Source organism: Prionailurus viverrinus, chromosome D4 (assembly GCF_022837055.1).
Source record: "Prionailurus viverrinus isolate Anna chromosome D4, UM_Priviv_1.0, whole genome shotgun sequence".
Lineage (NCBI taxonomy): Eukaryota > Metazoa > Chordata > Mammalia > Carnivora > Felidae > Prionailurus > Prionailurus viverrinus.
In genome coordinates this window covers 82,777,906-82,793,716 of record NC_062573.1, presented here as the reverse complement: position 1 = coordinate 82,793,716, position 15,811 = coordinate 82,777,906, and the positions used below count along the sequence as shown (strand labels likewise).

Genomic DNA, 15,811 nt, shown 5'->3' with positions numbered 1-15,811 from the left:
TGGCAAAAGACAGACTTGAGAAGTTGAATGAACTTCAAACAGGATAAACTCAAAGAAATTCACATCCAGACACATCGTAATCGTACTGCTGCGAATAAAGGCAGTGAGAAATTTTTTGAAATCAGCCAGAGAGAGTAATGTGTCATCTATAAGTGAACACCAACTCAAATGGCAGTGACTTTCTCATTAGAAATATGAAAGCCAGAGTAAGTGGTAGAACATTTCTCAAGTGCTAAAAGTAAAAGGTTGTCAGTCCGGAATTCTGTATTCAGCAAAAATCTCCTTCAGGAATGAAGATAAAATAAAATTCTCAGATGAAGGGAAGCGAAAAGCATTCGTTACCAGAAGATGCTTTGAAAGACTTTCTAAAGGAAGATTCAGACAGAAGGGAGATGATGTCAGAAGGCAATCTGGGACATCAGGGGTAGAAAAACAGCATTAAAATTGGTAAATATCTGGGCCTCCTGGGTGGCTCAGTCAGTTCAGTGTCCGACTTTAGTTCAAGTCACGATCTTGGAGTCCTTGAGTTCGAGCCCTGCGCTGGGCTCTGTGCTGACCGCTCAGAGCCCGGAGCCGGCTTCAGGTTCTGTGTCTCCCTTTTTCTCTGCCTCTCTCCAGCTCACTCTCTGTCTGTCTTTCTCAAAATAAATAAATAAATAAGCATTAAAAAAAACTTAAAAAAAATGTTTTAAAAAATATTTACCCAGATATGATAAATATCTGGGTAAGTATAACAGACTGTTCTACTATTGAGTTACGTAAAAACATCTGAGGGTTAAAAGCAGACAATACAACATTATTTCATAGAGTTTTGAATGTGCACAGATGTAATACGTTTAGCAACAACAACATAAAGGGGAGCAGGGAAAGTGACAGAATTGTTGGTGACATTTTTACGAATCAGCCAAGGTGGTTGAAATGGAGATTCTGAGCAGACACTAAGTACATGTAAATACTTATACTGTAAGTATGTGTAAGTACATATACTGTAATTTCTAAAATAACCAATCAAGGAACAGTTAGGGAGAAATAAAAACAGAATACTAAAAAATGTTTAAATAACCCAAAAGGAGACAGAAAAGGCGAAGTAGATGAAAAAAAAAAAAAAAAGGTGTAACAAACAGGAAGAAATAAAACGGTAGAACTAAATCCCACATGCCGACATTTGTATTTAATGAGATTGGTCTAAGTAAACCAGTTGAAAGACCGATTGTTACAACTCAACTAGGTATTGGGTACAAGAAACTCACTTCAAATATAATGACATCAGAAGTTTAAAAATAAGGACAGGAAAAGACACACTGCCTAATTACTAATTAGAAGAAAGCTGGACTTTCTATATTAAAATCTTTGCTTGAAAGCATAGAAAATTAATAGACACAAAAAGTGATTAAGAAGACATGAGAATTGTGAATGGGTGTGCTAATAACTGAGCTTCAAACTACAGAAAGCAACAACTGCCAGGATGGAAAGGGGAAGTGGACAAATTCATAATCATAATTAGAGAATCCAATATGCCTCTCTCATTAACCTATGCAACTAAGAGAGGGAAAATGAGCAAGGGTACAGAAGCTTGAATGTCACCACAAACCAACAGAATCTGATGGACATTTATGGAACTCCCTCCCAACGGTACAATACACATTCTTTTCACATGCACATGGATATAGCATATTCTTTGTCACAGGAAAACGTTAGCAACTACCAAATAAATCATACAAACTACATTCTTTGGCATCAATGGATTAAACTAGAAGTAAGTAACAAAGACAGTGAGTGTCTCCACAAACATTCAGAAATTTAACCCCGAGCTGTTAACTAATAAACGAGTCAAGGAGGTCTCAAGTGAATATTATGAAACATATGGACCTGTACAATAAGGAAAATATAACCTATCAAAATGGTGGGGTACATTTATGGCAGTGCTTATAGGGGTATTTATAGCATTAAATGCTTGTGTTTTGAAAAAAAATTTCAACTCTATAATTTTAAGCTTTTACCATAAGAAACTAGAAAAAGAAGAAAAAGTAATTCAAAGTAAGCAGAAGAAAGGAAATAATAAAGATATGAAGAGAAAGCCATTCCATTAAAAGCAGACCAATAGAGATCTATAAGAGGAAAAAATATTTTTGAAAGATCAATAAAATGGATAAATCTCTAGCAGAACTGTTCAAAGAGAAAAGAGAAAAATTACCAATGTGAGGAGTGAAAGCTGGAGTATCCCTACAGACCCCACGGACATCAGTAGCATAATTATGGCAATCTCCAAACAACTCTACACACATACATTTTCCAACATAGATAAAACAGATCGGTTCCTTGAAAACCACTAACGACTAAAACTCACTCAAGATGAAACAGACAACTGGAACAGACCTAAAAGTAGTCATGGAATTGAATCCAGTCTGAGATGGTTTTGCTGGTGAATTCTCCCAAAGAAATAACACCGTATTTACACAATCTCTTTTAGAAAATAGAAGAGGAAATTCTTCCCAAAATTACGTGAGGCCAACATGGCCCCGATATCCAAACTAGACAAAGAAAATGCAAAAAAAAAAAAAAAAAGATAACTACAGATAGCATCATCACAGACATATTTGCAAAAATCCTCAACAAAACATTAGTAAATAATCCAGGAATACATGAAAGAATGATACGTCGACACTGACAGATTTACCCCAGGATGCAAGACTTATTCAGTGCAGCTGATCCTGGGACAACACGGGTTTGGACTGTGCAGGTGCACTTATATGCACATTTTTTCCCCCAATAAATCAGTACAGTCTTGTAAATGTATTTTCTCTTCATTATGGTTTCCTTAATAATATTACGCTTTCCCTGGCTTACTTTATTATAAGAATACGGCATTTAATACATATAACACACAAAGTATGTGTTGACGTTACCAATAAGGCTTCCAGTCAACAGTGAGCCATTAGTAGTTAAGTTCTGGGGGAGTCAGAAGTCACACATGGATTTTCAACTGTGCAAAGGTCAGTGCCTCTAACCCCCTGGTTGTTCAGGGATCAGCTGTGTTTGGAAATCAGTCAATGTAATCTACCATTTTAACAGTGGAAAGAAGAAAAATCACACCAGATGCTTTTTCTGCATCAATTGATAGAAATACAATAACTCGTATTATGATTATATCATGAATCAATGTGGTAATTTGTATCACGATGGCATCCACAATGAAATTCTTCGCAAACTACGAATAAAAGGGAACTTCTTCGTCCTAGTAACGAGTATCTCTATCCAGAACACCTAGCATAATTATTGGTGAAAAACTGATCCCCGCCTTCCCCCCCCCGCAAGACTGGGAACAAGATAAGGATATCCAATGGCACCACTTCTGTTCCACAATTTCAATCATACTAGAAGTCGTAGCCAGTGCAATAATGTACGGAAGGAAGGGAGAAGCATACAGGTTGGAAAGCAAGAAAGAAGACTGTTCACAAACACGTGCTTGATTGGCACGAGTGTTTATAGAAGCTCTGTTTGTAAATGACCGAATCTGTCTGCTAAATGTGGACAAAGAAATGGCGGCCCCATCCACCTGGTGGAATACTACAGAATAGTAACAACACGTGGCAACCCGAGTGAATCTCAGAGGCTTTATGCTGAGTGAAAAAAAAAAGCCAATGTCAAAAGGAAAAGGCAAAACAAGAGATCATGGTAGGCAGGGCTTGGGGGTGGGGGGAGGGTATGACTATAAGGAAATAGCAAGAGGGAGTTTTGGGGGGATGGAACTATTCTTTATCCTGATTTTGGTGATGGTTGTACAAATCCGTGTGTGTATTTAAAAAAAAATCTTTTTAATGCTTTAAATTATTTTTGAGAGAGGAGAGAGAGAGACAGAATGCAAACAGAGGGCAGAGAGAGAGAGGGAAACATAGAACTAGAGGCAGGCTCCAGCCTCTGAGCTGTCAACACAGAGCCCGACCCAAGGCTCGAAGTCGTGAACTGCGAGATCATGACCTGAGCTGAAGTCGGACACTTAACTGACTGAGCCACCCAGGCCCCCCTCCACGCATGTATTAAAACTCATGTAACATCAATTTTTCTCTAAAAGTCAATTTTACTCTATGATAATTTCATTTTTTTTTTAGGCTTATTTATTTATTTTGAGAGAGAGAGTGCGAGCAGGGGAGGGGCAGAGGAAGGGAGAGCGAGAATCCCAAGCGGGCTCTGCACTGACCGAGCAGAGCCTGACGCGGGGCTCAAACGCAGGAACCCTAAGATCATGACCTGAGCCAAACTCCAGAGTCGGACGCTTAATCGGCTGAGCCACGCAGGTGCCCTTCTATGATAATTTTAAAATAATATTGTTTTCTTTAAAAAACACAGGCCGTTTCCAGTGATTATCTCCCCTGATGGCATTTAACAGCAAAAAATGCTAGAAATCCAAAATGTAGTTCTTGTTTGTTCTGGTTCATTGCTATTGTCGCTGTCTTTTCTTTTTGGAAACAGATTCGTTTTGGAACTCCGCTTCCTTCAACACGGAGACTTCATACCTTCATTTCCCTACGTTCCGCGGAGAGTTCAGTGCTGATGTGTCTTTCTTTTTTAAGACAACAGCTCCTTCTGGGGTGTTTGTAGAGAACCTAGGGATCACAGACTTCATCAGGCTAGAGCTACATGGTGAGTCACCCCCCGGACGAAGCCACCGGGCGCTCAGGAGTTAACAGTGACCCCTTTGAGAACCTAACTCCTGCCACATTGCAATGTGCTGTCACTTGTATTTCTTTCGTAAATGCTAAGGGTCTACTATTTTACTTCGCTATTTTTAATAGAGAGGAAAATAGCGATTCAGAAAACACATACCGGTCTGTGGAGCAGCACTTAGCTGCCCTAACTGTGTGTGCGATCAGGATATTTAAAACCAAACTGGTCAAATAACTCACTACGTTGCAGAATCACTTCATTTAATTGACTGGTTACATCACTTATGCATGTACCTCGAAGCTCAATTCCTTACTTCAAAGTTTCTTGTAGTGGGGCGCCTGAGTGGCTCAGTGGGTTGAGCATCTGACTTCAGCTCAGGTCACGATCTCACGGTTGGTGAGTTCAAGCCCTGCGTTGAGTCCCGAGTAGGGCCCCCGCGTCTGGCTCTGTGCTGACAGCTTGGAGCCTGGCTCCTGCTTCGGATTCTGTGTCTCCCTCTCTCTGCCCCTCCCCTGCTTACGTGCTCTCTCTCTCTCTCTCTCTCTCTCTCTCTCTCTCTCTCTCAAAAATAAATGAGCATTGGGGCGCCTGGGTGGCGCAGTCGGTTAAGCGTCCGACTTCAGCCAGGTCATGATCTCGCGGTCCATGGGTTCAAGCCCCGCGTCAGGCTCTGGGCTGATGGCTCAGAGCCTGGAGCCTGTTTCCGATTCTGTGTCTCCCTCTCTCTCTGCCCCTCCCTCGTTCATGTTCTGTCTCTCTCTGTCCCAAAAATAAATAAACGTTGAAAAAAAAATTTTTTTTTTTTAAAAATAAATGAGCATTAAAAATTTTTTTAATGTTATGTCGTGTTTTAAAGTATATGAAGATTTAAACCACCTTTAAATAAACCCACTTATACATCTGAAGCCAGCTAATACGTTAGTTTTCTTCCTCTAGGTGACTATCTCGACTCTTTAGGGTTTTTAGCAAGATGGACAGTCTGCTCTGAGCAGGAATGTGTTAAAATCGCTTTGTTTCTCTTCCTCCGGGATACAGATTTATCTTGCCCTCCGAGCCAGCTCAGCGTGACATCTGTGTGCACCAGTGTCACTGTTTTGTGCTTTCATAAGGGGCATGTCATGGCACTTGCCTCCTGTCTTGATAGACTGAACTTCCTCCCCCGTGACCCAACTGAGTGACGCTCCCTATCTGTATTTGCAGCTCCCTCGGAAGTGACCTTTTCCTTTGATGTGGGGAACGGACGTTGCGAGGTCACGGTGCGGTCGCCCACCCCCTTTAATGACAACCAGTGGCACCACGTGAGGGCCGAGAGGAATGTGAAGGAAGCGTCGCTTCAGGTGGACCAGCTCCCCAGCGAGACCCAAGCTGCACCTGCCGACGGGCACGCGCGGTTGCAGCTCAACAGCCAGCTCTTCGTGGGTGAGTGCGGCCGGTTTCTAGCTGAGCGCTGTGGACCCAGAGAAAGTCCTAACTGGACAGGCGGTGACGGCAGCCAGCAGACTTCTGTCCGCGCCTTGGGCCGAGCGCCCATGTGATAGCATCCCTTTCCCCAGATCGTTACTATCGTTCCCATAGACTGTTGTCATTGATTACGGCCTCCCTAGATTTCCCAGTCTCGAAACTCCGAGAGCAGAGACACCCTGTCCGCGGTGGACTCTCTCCCAGGCTTGCGCGCAATCGCACCGATGATGATTCGCATTTGTTTTTGTTACTTCTTGTCAATAGGACTTAGGAATCTGTTAGCGATTTTCATCCGAGTCTCCCGCTGCCCGTCTCAGGGAAGTTGGAGAACCTGCCTTGCGATCGTGGCGGGGTTCGCCAAGTGCCCCCTCACACGCAGACCGGAGGAGACTCGCGTGGCCGTGCTCCCCAGGACCACGCCAGCCGCGGCTCCTCAGCACCGCCCTCCTGCAGCTCAGTCCTTGCAGACGCCGGGTTCAAAACCGGACTCTGGCTCCTTATCCTGGGTGCCCATCCTTTAAAGATCAACGGCTCTGGGGAGTGGGAATCTTCCCCTTTCATTTGTTTGCTCATTTTTTATAATTTTTTCTCTTGCCCACGGGGAAAGTTAAGTTTTGCTACGTGGCTTTTCAGACAACTCTGTTCTAATTTCGAAAACGAGCAGATTACTGAAGTAGCTCTTACTTGGTCATTTTTCATGTATTTTCAAGTAAATAAGGATGTGGACTAATTAACCACTGATCTAAATCACAAATTAGCACTCTGTGTGCTTTGCCAGGGGATACCTACAGCATCTGGAGGCTGGTGCTGTGTGGGGAGTTCGTGAGTGTGTGTGTGTGCGTGTGTGCATGTGTGTGTGTGTGCGTGTGTGCATGTGTGTGTGTGTGCGTGTGTGCGCATACAACCCATGGCCCCATAAACGTCTGCTTCCAGCACAGTTCTTACCGGGTAGGCTTCACATCAAGTCATGACGCTGGATCAAATGAAATAATTTTATTTTCTGATTTGTAATGCTGAAGATTGACTCATGGAATTTCTAGGAACAGAGTTTGCATGAACGTCTACCTAGAAGTAACATTTCCACTGAGATGTTTCTAGAGCTTGAGAAGCTAGCGGAACATTCTGATCTGGCATATGTACCCCAGGCCCACCGAATCAGAGTCCCTGAGAATGAACCCCACCTCGGTTCTTAGCATGCATTCTAGATGACTCCTGGGCACCCAGTTGTGTAGGCTCCCATGAGACATGATAGAAATACAGAGAGCTACAGTGTTCAGTTAATGTTACTCCCCCTGACCTGAGAGCTGGATTTCATGGATTTGTCATTGATGGCACTTCTAAGAAGGGTTGGTATTACATATATAATTTATCATATACATATGTATAACAAATATATAACAAAAATGTATATATAACGCATATACAAATTTTAATGTATATTATATATGTTCAATATGTACAACAAAACTCTTGTATATTTTACGTATACATATATATACATACATGCATAATTGTATATTTTAATATACACATTTGTAATATATATCATATTGCAAAGATTTTCAACTATGTAACTTTATTGTGCACCTCATAGTTTATATGCTTAAACATTAAAAAGGATAAGTGGTCTTCTGTTTTTTATGAAGGAAGCAATGTAAAAATGTACAACTCTTTCTAAATCAAACTTGAAGAAGTATTTTTAAAATTTTTTTAAAGTTTATTTCTATGCTTAAACATTAAAAAGGATAAGTGGTCTTCTGTTTTTTATGAAGGAAGCAATGTAAAAATGTACAACTCTTTCTAAATCAAACTTGAAGAAGTATTTTTAAAATTTTTTTAAAGTTTATTTCTTTTTGCGAGACAGAGCGACGGAGCACAAGTTGGGGAAGGGCAGAGAGAGAGGGAGACACAGAATCTGAAGCAGGCTCCAGGCTCAGAGCTGTCAGCACAGAGCCCGATGGGGGCTCGAACTCACAAACCCTGAGATCATGATCTGAGCCGAAGTCAGCCACTCAGCTGACTGAGCGACCCTGGAACCCCAAAGAAGTATTTTTTAGAATAAATATTTACCAAGGCCGACTTCAAAAATATTTTTGTCAATGGCTTTAATCAGTGTCGTTTGATGATTCTGAATATTTGATCACAGCCTCTGTTTTCAAAATTGTATTTGTTCATAAAACTTTGGACGGGTCACTTTTTTGACATTATCTGTATGGCCTCCGTGGGACGTGAAGACGAAATCCCGCAAAGACACGCAAGAACATGTTTGCATTTGCAGTGTTTCCCTTGCAGGCGGGACGGCCACCAGACAGAGAGGCTTCCTGGGGTGCATTCGTTCGCTGCGGCTGAACGGGCTGGCCCTGGACCTGGAAGAAAGAGCGACAATGACGCCGGGCGTGGAGCCAGGGTGCCCGGGACACTGCAGCAGCTACGGACACCTGTGTCGCAACGGAGGGAGATGCAGAGAGAGACACAGGGGTATCGCTTGTGACTGCACCTTCTCTGCCTATGACGGGCCATTCTGCGAAAATGGTGAGTGTGACCCACGTGCGGGACCGGGACCGGAGAGGACGGCGCATCATTTTCCCATTCCCTTTGTGTTTCTGCCATCTGACCCTGTAAACAAGGGATAAGGCAGTTCTCTGTGATTAGCTTAAATAGACTCGTTTCGGTCCCAAATTTCTGTGTTTAACTTGGAAAGAGGCATGATTCTATTCTTGAGAAGCTTGTGACTACTTCTGTTAGATCCGGAATCATCAACACGGAGAACCACGGTAGCCAAAGCTATGGAAATCTTGAGGGGAATTTTGCAGGCAATAAGAAAATACTGAGTTCTACGTTATGGGAATGTGGGTGGGGATGTTATCTTTCTGTCCATACTTGATTATTTTCTTTAATCTTAAATATGCTTAGATGTTTAAAACAATGAGCAAAGCATGCCATTATTATTTTCTCTCTTGAGATGTTTAAGAGTTAGAGATATTGTCGGGGCGCCTGGGTGGCTCAGTCGGTTGAGCATCCGACTTCGGCTCAGGTCATGATCTTGTGGTTGACAAGTTCGAGCCCCGCGTCGGGCTCTGTGCTGATGGCTCAGAGCCTGGAGCCTACCTCAGATTCTGTGTCTCCCTCTCTCTCTGCCCCTCCCCCGCTCATGCTCTGTCTCTCTCTGTCTCAAAAATAAATAAACATTAAAAAAAAAATTTAAGAGTTAGAGATATTGTGTAACTATCCATTAAGAAGAGCCTTGTTCTTGTTCTTCTTATGTTATTGGTAACATAACGAAAACGAGTGTCATTCCAGAGATTTCTGCATATTTTGGAAGCGGTTCGTCCGTTATCTACAACTTTCAAGAACATCATAATCACACCTTTGGTAAGAACGCCAGCTCCTTGGCGGCTTTATTTCATGAGGATCTGACGCTGACCGGAGAAATGGCCACACTGAGCTTCCGGACCACAGGGGCCCCCAGCTTACTTCTCTACGTGAGCTCTTTCTACGAAGAGTACCTATCAGTTATCCTCGCCCCCAATGGTGAGTGTCAGACTCTACAAACAAGAAGACTGACTTAGGATATCAGGACCACATGGGGTGGGGGGTGGGGGCTTTTCCAGCGTTAAACCACAAAAAAGAAACACAATTGCAAGGCTTATAGATTCTCATTCTCTTAGGGGTAGTTTATTTTTCATGATAACCTCAATGTTTATCACTAGAGTTAACATTTCAATGGTTCCATTCAGGATGCCATTCTCCCGTGGAAGTTTGGTCATTTAATGTATTCCCCGTGCAGATGTGTGCCTTGCTCTTCTCGGGGTCTTTCCTACCAGACATGAATAATCTAAATTAGTTTTGCAATTCACTTTGAAACAAGATATCTCATTCTGCACATGGAGAACGTTTCCTCCTCCTTCTAAGCGAAGAAGTATATTAAACCATATAAAATCTAATCTTGATCAGCATGGGCTGAGTAGGATTGTTCTTTACCCATCAGTGGTTGAGCCTTTCAGGTCATCTCTACATACAAAGAAGTGGGAGGAGAGCTACCCCACCCATGGCCACCAGGGTTTTCCAAGACTTTTCCAGTTGGAGAGCAAAACCAAGTTGGAACCTTGCCTCACAGAGAAGCAGGGCAGAAACTTGACCTTCTGGAGCATCTATGACAGACAGGAGTCAGTGGTGCATTTGTGGATAACTTGAGATTTAGATACTGTAGCAAATCATTTCTCTTTTCTCTGTTTCTTGATTATGGCAGAAACATTAGGGAGAAAATTCTGGTTGTGCAAAAAAAAAAATCCTTATGCAAATGTCAGCAATACATTAAAATGCATTAAAGTAAGTCACCTTAAAAGAAGTTATGCTTATAGAAACTGAATGTTAATGCAATATTGCTTGAGGTTTTACCATTTAATAGTATGAATACCACATGAATAATTGACTTAGAGCCTAGCTTGGAGTTTTCATATGCTTAACTTAGACTTATTCCTTTCGTTAAGGAAAATGGCAGAACTTGGAAAAAGACCATTTATTTGGTCTTGACTTTTTTTTTAATTTTTTTTTAAATATATTTTTTTTCGACGTTTATTTATTTTTGGGACAGGGAGAGACAGAGCATGAACGGGGGAGGGGCACAGAGAGAGGGAGACACAGAATCGGAAACAGGCTCCAGGCTCCGAGCCGTCAGCCCAGAGCCCGACGCGGGGCTCGAACTCACGGACCGCGAGATCGTGACCTGGCTGAAGTCGGACGCTTAACCGACTGCACCACCCAGGCGCCCCTGGTCTTGACTTTTAAAATAGCGTTTACTAATGTTACACTGCGTGTTAACTAACTAGAATTTAAATAAAAACTTAAAAAATAATAAAATAAAATAAAATAAAATAAAATAAAATAAAATAAAATAGCGTTTAATTGGGTTCTCCGGGTGCCTAAGTGGCTCAGTCTGACTTCAGCTCGCAGTCTGAGTTTGGGCCCCACGTTGGGCTCTGTGCTGACAGCTCAGAGCCTGGAGCCTGCTTCAGATTCTGTCCCCTCTCTTTCTCTCTGCCCCTCCCCAGCTTGTGCTCTCTCTGTCTCTCTCTCAAAAAGAAATAAACATGAAAAAAAAATTTTTTTAAATAAAATAGTGTAATTGGATTCTGAATTCAGCCCTGGAATAGCACACGTACAATCAGTCTTCCAGGAAAAATCCTTGGTGTGCTAAGCGAATGCCCACTGGATTCAAATTGTATTAAATAAATAAAAATAAAATATGCTCTAGAACCTGCGTCGACAGGTTTTTTAAGATTCTAGTTTAGTTAAAAATGTCATTTTTCTCTTCTTTAGGAAGTTTGCAGATCAGGTATAAGCTGGACAGAAACCAGGCACCTGACGTTTTTAACTTTGGTTTTAAAAACCTTGCCGATGGGCAGTTTCACCAAGTGAAGATTCACAGGGAAGCGGCCATGGTCTCTGTAGAGGTAAGGGGGTGGATTCAGCAACGGCAACAGTCCCCAAACTTGTGACGCTCAGGATGTGTGACTTCAAGCAAACCTTTGACAATAAATCCTAATAAAAGAGATACACATTCAACATGGTCTTTCCGGAAGTGTTGGGGACAGAAAATGTAGTTAGAGTGTTTGGTTTAGCAATTTTTGTGTTTGTTCAGCAAGAGGCTGACGGAGTTATTGTTAATATTTGACCATTTCGAATGAATGCTAAGCCGTCCTTGTCGGTAGGGGAATGTTGTCTGGTTTACAGCGACTGCTGGAGATATTCCGATGGGAACTTGTTCCCATCTGACTACAAAAAAAGCAAGTGCCATAGAAATGTAAACACAAGGGGAAAAGCGAGGTTTTGCTTAAAGTGGGAATACATTTTTAAAAACATCGGTATTTAAATGATTCATTGGCACTGGGCTTTGAATAGCCTTTATGTATTGAATCTGTACGAATAATACCTTTTCCGGCTTGTTACTAATTTCTATTCGAAATAAGTAAAAGCTTTAAGGTTTGCAATAGCTCATTGCGTCTCTTTGTGGATTATACCAATTATAGACCCTTAAACCACGAAGAAAAACAGGGAAAAGAATAAGGAATGGGGTGGTGTGAAATCCGAGTTATTATAAAAATTGTTATGCAACAGCTTTCTCCTTTTAGCCTCTGTGATAATTCGAACATATGGCTGATTTTTACCGTTTTTCTTGGTGTCCCTGTGATTCCCTCTCTCTTACCATCAAAATTGCTTGCCATTTTGATGTTTGCTTCTCGTGGAACGTTTCATAGGTTAACCAGAATGCAAGGAGACAAGTTATCCTGTCATCGGGGACGGAATTCAACGCTGTCAAATCCCTTATGTTGGGCACAGTTTTAGGTAAGTGGCAGAAAATGCGTCCCCCCACAGCCCATGGGTCAGAAGCGTTAGGTCGCGAACACAGGAAGGGGTCGCGGCGCTGAGTAAGGCTCCTTGTGGTCTTCCCAGTGACGGATAATCCCAGCTTCCCAGGGGCTTCCCGAGGGATAATCACGGCTTCCCAGCGAGGGATAATCAAGGTGGAAACTGTTCTCTTGTCCAAGTGCCCCTGCAGTCATGAGTGAGGGCTGTCTTCCAGGCACCAGGGTGATCCCTGAGAAGTCCTTACACTTAACCCTCTCCCTTGGCAATCAGGCAGAACAAAACTCGGCATTTTTCTAGCAAGTGAGGAAAGACAAAGTCAAAGCAGATATCAAGGCCACAAATTCTCGATTAATCAGGAGTCAAATGCAGAAACCACTGAATGATAAGTATAGCTTTACATTTACGAGAAGAAGAGAAAAGGCTTAGTTTTCTTGTAGCAAGTGAGTACGTGTCGGGCTGTATATCCTGGGCCCTGCTTTGAGATGTATTTAATGCTCCCTGCTGCTTCTCGGGACGTCGCAGCCTAAAGATCCCGCGCCCGCTCTTGATGGCTGTGAGTTCATGAGAGCGCCAGAGTAAAAATACTATCCTATTTAGGCATCAAATGATTTATGCCTTTATTTTTCCCTTTGTCGCCAAGAATTAAACCGAAAGAAAAGTAGGTTTTGGAAGGTATATCTTTTCTTTTCGATCACTTACGCATGAACTGTCCATATCATCTACATTTAAAGTTACTTGGCAGAAATCGTCTTGTGGAATATTTATTATTCCTGTTCTGATACGTGATACTCGCCTGGCTCCGTTGAGCCCTAGGTGATCGGTGGAATCTTTGCTAGGTTTCCAGCCATTTATACCCGGATCCTTTGATCGTTTCGGCCGCTGCACGCGTGTGTAACATCGCAAACTGGAGATTTAGAGAAGGCACGGGAATGGATGTTCAAAATATGTTGAGAAGCACAGTAACTGGGAAAACGATCATATTTTCCAAACAGACGATGGGTAGTAAAATTATGAGTTCTAGTTTTTCAGAGGGAAGGCGAGGAATCCCAGGGTGCTCTTGAAAATGGTAAAAAACCGGGGCGCCTGGGTGGCGCAGTCGGTTAAGCGTCCGACTTCAGCCAGGTCACGATCTCGCGGTCCGTGAGTTCGAGCCCCGCGTCGGGCTCTGGGCTGATGGCTCGGAGCCTGGAGCCTGTTTCCGATTCTGTGTCTCCCTCTCTCTCTGCCCCTCCCCCGTTCATGCTCTGTCTCTCTCTGTCCCAAAAATAAATAAATGTTGAAAAAAAAAATTTAAAAAAAAAAGAAAATGGTAAAAAACCAAAAAACCATGTAATTTAGATGCTGCAGCATCACCGGAAGCTCCAGGCCGGTCATGTGCAGTTACAGGTGCAGATTACACCAGGGAAGGAGGGTCCGCGAGGTCTTTGCTGGGAACGTCGGATAAAGAATAGCAGACCTCAGGCTGAAATGGTGGTCCTGATTTATAATCATGCCTTCAAGGTGGATAAAGAAAGGGCCTCCCAAAGTGTTGGCAGAAAGGCAGCTGGTGCTGCAGGTGATTTCGTGTGGCTCACGGCTCCGGTCCCCGCGGCACAAGCAAAATAACCATCGAGCAGTTAACCCAGAAATAAAAATGAGAACAGTTGCTTCCCCTTGAGCATTGGGAGAGGTTTATGGCTATTGCAGCCCACTGGGGAGGGGACTCTCTCAGTCTCTAATGTGTGACTTTGGATGTGTTCTAGGCATTTCTGGACACCCATGTTTTTGTGACATTAGTAGATGTTTTTTTCATTCTATTTTTTTCAAGTTTTTTTTTTAATTTTTAATGTTTATTTATTTTTGAGAGAGAGAGAGAGAGAGAGAGAGAGAGAGAGAGAGAGAGAGACTGTGAGCAGGGAAGGGGCAGAGAGAAAGGGAGACAGAATCTGAAGTAGGCTCCAGGCTCTGAGCTGTCAGCACAGAGCCCAACGCGGGGCTCGAACTCGCAGACTGTGAGATCGTGACCTGAGCCGAAGTCGGACGCTTAAACTGACTGAGCCACCCAGGCGCCCCTCAAGTTTTTATTTAAAAAAATTTTTAATGTTGTTTTTATTTTTGAGAGGGAGAAGGAGAAGACAGAGCATGAGCGGGGGAGGAGCAGAGAGAGGGGAGGCACAGAATCCGCAGCAGGCTCCAGGCTCTGAGCTGTCAGCACAGAGCCCGACGCGGGGCTCGAACCCACAAACCGTGAGATCATGACCTGAGCGGAAGTTGGATGTTTAACCGACTCAGCCCCCCAGGCACCCCTCAAATTTTTATTTAGATACCAATTGGTCAGCATACAGTGTAATATTAGTTTCAGGTGTAGGATTTGGTGATTCATCGCTTACATACAGTGCCCAGTAGGGTTTTTTGTTCTATTTTAAAAAGTGGCATAGTCTAGAAAACCACAAGAACTGGAAAAACAATTGAAAGAAATGAGCTCCTTCCCCGGCTTTCACCCATGACAATCACAGTATACATTTAGATAGAGGAGGCTATGAGATTCCTACAAATTCAAAGCCCATGTTGAGTTTCAGAGAACAGTGGGATGGAACCCCTTCCTTGGCTGTCAGTTGAATAATATTATAATTGTTTTTAACATCCAAGCGGTAAAGAATTTGCTCCTTTTTTATCTGATACTGAGCTCCACTCAAGGATAGTTATTTACTCTTCTTGGATAGTAAGGATAGTTACTCTCCTCGGTTTGAACAGCGTGAGTAATTGATTGTCTCAGGGGCGTGCAAACCTCAGAGCTAGATTATCATACAGTGGTGCAGTCTGCGACTGGAGTGACGGCTTTGCCTGTCCCCAGCCGTCTGATCGCTCCTTCCTGGCCACAGCAGGTGTCCGTGGACTTTTCCCAGCCACCAGGACAGATAGGGTCAACGAACGAAATGAACACCCCACACGCAACTTCCTGCCCTCAGTGACTCGAGCCTCTGAGAGGAGAGGTGAGGCACGTTCAGAAATGTCTGTGATGCGGGGCGCCTGGGTGGCGCAGTCGGTTAAGCGTCCGACTTCAGCCAGGTCACGATCTCGTGGTCCGTGAGTTCGAGCCCCGCGTCGGGCTCTGGGCTGATGGCTCAGAGCCTGGAGCCTGTTTCCGATTCTGTGTCTCCCTCTCTCTCTGCCCCTCCCCCGTTCATGCTCTGTCTCTCTCTGTCCCAAAAATAAATAAAAACGTTGAAAAAAAAATAAAAAAAAAAAAAAAGACATGTCTGTGATGCAAGGTAGAAAGTGTGAAGTTGACAAAGGAATGTTTTCAAAGACAATTTGGCTTTTGATCGACGATGGA

The 15,811-nt window shown here is 43.1% G+C and overlaps 1 protein-coding gene across 1 annotated transcript in view; it reads left to right on the top strand.

Moving 5' to 3' along the window:
• LOC125150393 (contactin-associated protein-like 3) overlaps nucleotides 1-15,811 on the top strand; it is a 192,833-nt gene that overhangs the window by 161,474 nt on the left and 15,548 nt on the right. The window contains exons 16-21 of the mRNA XM_047830275.1: nucleotides 4,471-4,641; nucleotides 5,866-6,084; nucleotides 8,419-8,658; nucleotides 9,427-9,657; nucleotides 11,446-11,579; nucleotides 12,384-12,471. Coding sequence (XP_047686231.1) covers nucleotides 4,471-4,641; nucleotides 5,866-6,084; nucleotides 8,419-8,658; nucleotides 9,427-9,657; nucleotides 11,446-11,579; nucleotides 12,384-12,471 — 1,083 coding nt within the window. The remainder of the gene's footprint in view (nucleotides 1-4,470; nucleotides 4,642-5,865; nucleotides 6,085-8,418; nucleotides 8,659-9,426; nucleotides 9,658-11,445; nucleotides 11,580-12,383; nucleotides 12,472-15,811) is intronic.